General features: G+C 37.5%; 1 protein-coding gene across 1 annotated transcript; it reads left to right on the forward strand.

Annotated features, from left to right (window-relative positions):
* The first annotated feature begins 334 nt into the window (after nt 1–334).
* Nucleotides 335–5,842, forward strand: LOC101901763 (uncharacterized). Its single transcript, XM_011295581.3, is given in 3 exon segments — nt 335–535; nt 3,442–5,407; nt 5,409–5,842. Coding segments are annotated over 3 exon segments (2,190 nt in total). The 5' UTR covers nt 335–482; the 3' UTR covers nt 5,580–5,842.
* Nucleotides 5,843–7,294: the final 1,452 nt, after the last annotated feature.

Genomic DNA, 7,294 nt, shown 5'->3' on the forward strand with positions numbered 1-7,294 from the left:
CAGCCGGAGACTAAAGCCAGTAAAAAAGCCTCAATTGGATCTGCACCTTTAATTGCATCTGTAGGTCAAAGGTATTGAAAATTATGCAATGATATTTAAGATTTCAATATCATCCTCTGCAAAAATATGACCAAATGTTGATGTGCTTGGGAAATCCTTTATATCGACTCTTAATCTTATGTTAATCTATGATATAATATTATTTAAATTTAACGTACGTTATATCAACTCTGCTCAGATACGTATATGTGTACGCTATTGCCAGCATCAATTCAGCATCCCTTCGTTTTAACGCATGCGCCGACTTTTCACAGCATCTGTCAAAACAAAACAGGACCAAAGTTCAGTGATAATTTTTCTTTGACAAACACACATTCCCCCAGAACGACCTTCGCACCGTGAAATATGTCTGATTGCAACCTTTAAAAAAAAAAAACAACTTAAAAAACTCGAAATATTCCAAAAAATCTGGGAACTGTGAAATGCGGCTTCACACTAAACCTAAGAGCACCAGTGAAATCAATCTAAGCTATGAGTAAGTGTAAATCTGGAAGCGTAAAGACACAGGAAGCGAACACCAATGCCTATTCGCATATTTGAGCCCTGATTTACGTATGTACGTACATACGTATGTATATGTGTGGAAGAGTGTGCAGAATCCAATAGTATGTAAACAAGTTTGCTTGCATCTGTGTGTGTGTGTGTCATATTTCTTCAACGGATTATTTTTTATGTTTGCTAATGGGATTCTTTGGAAATCACTTTTCAGTAATGGAATGAGAAACGTGCCAAGTAATCTGAAAATTTTGAGATCAAATATTGAATCCTTTATTCAGAGTTTATAGATTTTATGTCTGTCCGATGCTGACATTGCTATATAATATAGTGGAGCTTTGTGTGTGTGTGTGTAGGTGTGTTCTACGTCAATGAGTTTAATGGCCTGTGTGTGCATTATATGTATGAATGAAAAACGTTTTGACCTAGGCCTTCCCCCTTCCACCGTATTTTCAGTGATAGCTCGTGGACCACACAAAATGTTTTTATGTTTGTATGTTTGTTTTAGCTAATACTGTTTTGAATGAAAAATCTGGTGCTCTGCATTTTAAATACAAAACAAATATGACAAATGGGGTGTTATTGCCGCGGGTCTAATGTAATACCCAAGGGCTGCGTTCCAAATTTTCAATGACACTTCGTTGCAAGTATATGAAGGTGCACAGGGAAAACGTTAAACTATTGCCATGCCCCAGAAACATAGTAAAAAATAATAGTGCAGTTAAATCCGGTCAATTCGAATACTTTATGCTCTACTGGGTGAGAAATATTAATTATAATCAAATAGATTTGGAAGGTTGGCTGGAAGTGTACCTTTTTCAAATAATTGGATAGTATCGGTCATGACGAATGTAATAATATCGGGCGGATTCAGGCTGCAGTCTTCTCTTATGAGGAATCCACAAAAAAGGGAAAACTCTGATGTATGCTTCACAAAATGTGCACATAAACCTTGTACACATGAATATTTTCCAGAACAGAGGTATTTATTGTTGCTATATTCCAGACCCGGCAGGAATACACTGGTTTTAATGAGGATTGTTTTTCTGGCATAGGTCATCGGCTGGCTTTTTAGTAAAGAAATAAGAGAAGGAATAAATACATATTTTTATATATAAGTATTTGAATTCAAACGTGTTCTACTTTAAACTACGAATACCAGTAAGACCGTTCGAATAATGCAGTTAATGGGTTAGGCCATTATATAGGGGCCATACCAAAACGGGAACCTGTATAGACAATTCAAGGATTTACATCTATCAAATCTTCTAAACTACCTAATTTTAAATAATTTCGTAGGTAAATGTGACTATGATTATCAAACTAGCGAATATCGGTGGGTATCGTTACATGTGCACTATAGGAAAACGTGGACATAAATATTGAATGTTCTGCCGCCGGAGCGATAAATATCAATTTTTGGGAAAATTCGTGGAAAAATGTGGCAAACATTATCAAAAACCGAATATCGAGAGGTACCGTTATATGGGGGATACACCAAAACGTGGACCTATACATACGGACCGGAGCCAGAACCCATTATGATCTACAAAAGCCAATTTTTAGACAAATCCGTGAAAAAATGTGGCGAAAATCAATAAGATACTGAATATCGGAAGTTACCGTTATATGGCGGCTATCCCAAGACGTGGACCAATATATCTCATTTTCAATACCAACCATCCTACTAAAATATTTAGTCGGTTCCAGAACTGCTCTCTCTTTATGATATCGGAGAAAATTGCAAAACTAGTAGATTCTTGCAGGTTCTGGAACAGACCATGATACAATGAAAAAGGTAACCTAATTTCATATTAGCATTCCCAGCTCTGTATTTTCTGTAATTTACCTTGTCAAATTTCAATGCATAAAAAACCGTTCCCATCTCTGATTTTGTGTGTATACAATGGATTTATGAATATAAACCTAATTTCATATTAGCATTCCCAGCTCTGTATTTTCTGTAATTTACCTTGTCATATTTCAATGCATAGAAAACCGTTCCCATCTCTGATTTTGTGTGTATACAATGGATTTATGAATATAAACCTAATTTCATATTAGCATTCCCAGTTCTGTATTTTCTGTAATTTACCTTGTCAAATTTCAATGCATAAAAAACCGTTCCCATCTCTGATTTTGTCTGTATACAATGGATTTATGAATATAAACCTAATTTCATATTAGCATTCCCAGCTCTGTATTTTCTGTAATTTACCTTGTCAAATTTCAATGCATAAAAAACCGTTCCCATCTCTGATTTTGTGTGTATACAATGGATTTATGAATATAAATTTTGAAAATGAGATGTTGTCAAATGTATAAATTTGAAAAAATGTTAACATATGATAACATGATTTTACCTTCTTAGTTCTGGCATGGAACAGACCAATTGTTGGAATAATAAAATATGGTAGGTTAAAATAAAATTTGTTGCATTTCGGTTTTTTTTAATTTTTTGTCACGGTTTAGGACCACTGTGCGCGGTGGCAAAATATCAATATCGTACCATGAATGCATGAAGACTTATGTTACGTTGTTCAAATGTCAATAAGACCATGGCATAAATGATAGTAGAATTAAGAAGACAAAGTCATATTTTTATATATTTCTTAAATTATTCATTGTCAATATCCCATTGTCAAAATGTATATTTATAAATCCATTTCCTGTTTTATATGTTTCCTATGCTGTTAAATTCGACAAGGTAAATTACAGAAGATGCAGACATGTATATGCTCATTTGAAATGATTTAACCTTCTTAATTCTACCATGGTATTAATATCATGTATTAATGTAATGATCCGCAATGCCCGTTTTCTTTCCACACAATTTTAATCCTTTGAAAAAGATTTCAACATAACCCTTTCTCTCTTTCGTTTTAGGGGAAAATACCTATTGGATCCACGTTATATGACAAAAAGAGATCTACAATTTTATTATCGCTACTACAACATGACAAAGAAACGAAAACACTTCAAGAAGATAATTTTCGTTATACTCCTTCTTTGCTTCTTCTCCTACATTTTCATAGACTTCAATTTGAAGACGAAGCTAATAAATTTGAAAGATCGTTTCGAGTTTATCGCTCGCATCGATGCCGACTACAATATCAGCCAAGCATATTTCATTGATCTGCCGGGATGTCGGATGCCTTACTTTCCCGTAACCGATGACAATATAATACAGTTCATGTATAGACCTAGAAATTTTACCTGTAAGAAAGCTTTACTGCGCACTTTGGGCACAAATAGCCTGGAACTGAACGTCAACGAAAAAGAGATCCAAGATATCTATGACGTAAAAAATGTAGATGAGATCACTTGCAATTACAGCGAGGTGGTGCGCATCGACGATCAGCGAAACAAGTACTTGGATCCCGTCCCTTTTAAATTGGAATTCAATGGGAGCATACCTCTTAAATCCAATATGGAGTTCATAATGGTCGAATGTTGGAACAAAGAACTCCAGAGCATTTACAAGGATTTCCACTTTTTTGTCTTGTATGACTGCGGCGCCCAAGCAAAAGTCATTACGCATGGACATACCGAAAATCCTATAGAGAATATGGTGGAGGCGAACGAAAAGCCCTTATATGCAGACAACAGCAAAAGCAACACAATAGCTGAAGAAAAGTCGAGCGATACTCCAATTTCTGTGATGATGCTGGGCATAGACAGCGTATCGCATCTCAACTTTCTGCGTCAGATGCATTCAAGTGCCTCCTACATACATCGCAAACTTAACTACATAGAATTTTGGGGTTACAATAAAGTTGGCGACAATACATATCCGAATCTAATTCCCAGCCTAACGGGATTCGATGCTGAAGAACTGGACATCTCTTGTCTGGGACCGCCTAAGGGCCGTTCTAGTGTTTATGACAAGTGCTCTCTCATATGGAAGCGTTTCAAGGCGGCGGGTTACAAGACCATCTATGGCGAAGATGTCGGCTACCTAAGTCTCTTTAATCGCCAGCAATCCGGATTCAAGAAGAAACCTACAGATTTCTATTTGCGTCCAATTCTACTCGAAATGGAACGTTACATTGCCAGCGAGAAAACAGTGAATGTGGCACTGTGCATGGGTGGCCGTCGCACTGTCGATGTGCTCTTCGAATATATTGGTAAATTATTACCTCTGATGAGCAGGGAAAAGTTCTTCGCCTTTTTCTGGGCCGTCACAATGACTCACGATCTCTTCAATATGCCCATATTGCTGGACGAAGACCTCAAGCAACTGCTGGCGACTTTTGAGACGAGCGGTGTGCTGAACCGTACCATTGTGCTGTTGATGAGCGACCATGGTATACGTTGGGGATCCTTTCGTAAAACATATCAAGGCATGATGGAGGAGCGCCTACCCCTTCTTATTGCCATATATCCGATGTGGTTCAAGCAAAAGTACCCCGAAGCAGTGGCCAACATGGAATTGAATGCGAAACGTTTGACGACACCCTTCGATTTGCACGCTACAATGTTCGATCTATTGGATTTACGCCAAATTAAACCGAATCGGCTTAAGAAGCGCACAGCCGAACTCTATGATCCGGACGCCAATTTGCCGCGTAGCATCAGCCTCTTTCTGCCCATACCAATTAATCGCACTTGCGAACATGCGGGAATTGCATCGCATTGGTGCAGCTGTCACCAGCGTCAGGAGTTGCCAACAAACGATGCGCGAGTCCAGAGAGCCGCTCGTTATATTGTCAAACTAATAAACGATCGCTTGAAGGACCATCCCCAATGTCGAGTGCTGTATTTGAATTCGATCATGGACGCCACAGTGGCCCAGCCCCATCATAAAATTGTCAAAGAACTCGGTATAAGCGACTACACCATCGACATCACCTTTGCGTCTTCAAACAAAGCCCGGTCTAGGTTTGTTCGAGTCCACAGTGCGATTGGACACAAATTACGGCACGGCCCTAACCGGTACCATCAGCCGCATAAATCTATACAGCAGTCAGAGCTACTGCATCGATGATTATGCCTTAAAAATGTTTTGTTACTGTCACAGATAAACGAAACTATCGTCCCCGTAATTGTATGACCCAAATTGGGTTAGATTAATCAAAAAACAAAACAAAAAATCCAAACTGACTTTAAAAGCGCATTCGTAGCATTACTTAGTTTTATTTACATTCACACATAAATACATCCATACATACATACATTCATGCGTACCGAAACATATAAAACATAAAGACTTTCTTCACAGCATAATTGTGTAACTGAAGCCTTAAGATTAATTGAAGAAATGAAATTAATAGACATTAAACATTAAACTAATTTCTTATAAACATTAAATTGTTTTGTTTGTTTTATTTGTTGTGTTGACGTGAAGAATGGCGCCCAGTTGTTAAATATATGGCACTTGCCGAATGTGCACGAATCTTCAACTGCTGTAACAATTGACGCGTTTGAAACGCGTTCCTAAACGCAACATAACAAAAAGATGAAAGCAATACATTCTGTTCTAGAATGTGTGGTGCCGTAATTGGAAAACCAGTAAAAATTAAGGGAACACAAACAGACGTGGTATTCTACTTCGCTACTTTCTACAACACACATTTATATATCTATTCTTTACAGTGTTGGCATGTTTGTTCGGGATACCGTAGTATTTTGTTGTTGCAAAATAGTCAGGCTTAATCCCATTATTGTTGCTTTTATAAAATTCTATTCTTTATACCCTCAGCCATATGGCTAGAGAGGGTATATATCATTTGATACGGTCAAAACGTGCCTAGTCGAAATAACGTTTAGACCCTAGTTCTCTTCGGACCAAATCCGTTTCAGGACATTTGGAGTCGATCTAGCGATGTTCGTCCGTTTGTCTGTCTGGCTAGCTGAGGCGCACGATACTTTGTACATTGCAATATTATTGCCAAATTTAGATCGAGTTCGGGGATGGCCAATATCGGTCCACTCTTTCTGGTACCTCCCCCACAAAATGTCAACATTTTCAAAGAAAATAATTTACTGCACAGAAAGAGAAAGAATAAACCGATTTGGCACACATATTTTAAATCCTAATATTTACATCAGTGCAAGGTCAGGTGCGAAAATGGACAATATTGGTCCACTGTTTCAAGTACTCCCCCCATAAAAGGTCTACATTTTGAATAATTAAAACTCTTATGAAATGTGATGCAAGTGTCCGATTGTCTTCAAATTACACACATCACAATATTTTTATTAACCCAAGGCCTGATGTGAAGAGGGAATATATCGATGGAATATGTGATTGGAATATATATATTAACATCCGACTTCAGACTTGGTACAACGCAATATGTCTATCAACACAAGATCTGTTATAAATATGGTAAAGATCCCTCAAGTACCTCCCCCACAAAGGGTCAAAGTTTTGAATAACGAAAACGATCATAAAATCCGAAATAAGCTTCCGATTCTCTTCATTTTTCACATATCCCATTATTTCTACCACACCTAATGGTGCCTCCCCCAAAAAGGGTCAACCCATGATGCTCATAAAACGCGAAATTAACATTCGATTTACTATTTCTATCAACACAAGTTCTGTTATAAAAATGGTAGAGATCAGACCATTTCTTCTGGTAAGCCCCGCATAATGCTCAAGATTTTGAAAAACAAAACGCTCAACGAAAGCGAAAAAGTTATCCAACTCTCTTCAAATTTCACACATACAAACATTTTTGCTAACACAAGATCTCTTGCAGAGATAATATTTATCTGCGAATCCCCTTCTGGC

Source organism: Musca domestica, unplaced genomic scaffold, assembly GCF_030504385.1.
Source record: "Musca domestica strain aabys unplaced genomic scaffold, Musca_domestica.polishedcontigs.V.1.1 11, whole genome shotgun sequence".
Classification (NCBI taxonomy): domain Eukaryota; kingdom Metazoa; phylum Arthropoda; class Insecta; order Diptera; family Muscidae; genus Musca; species Musca domestica.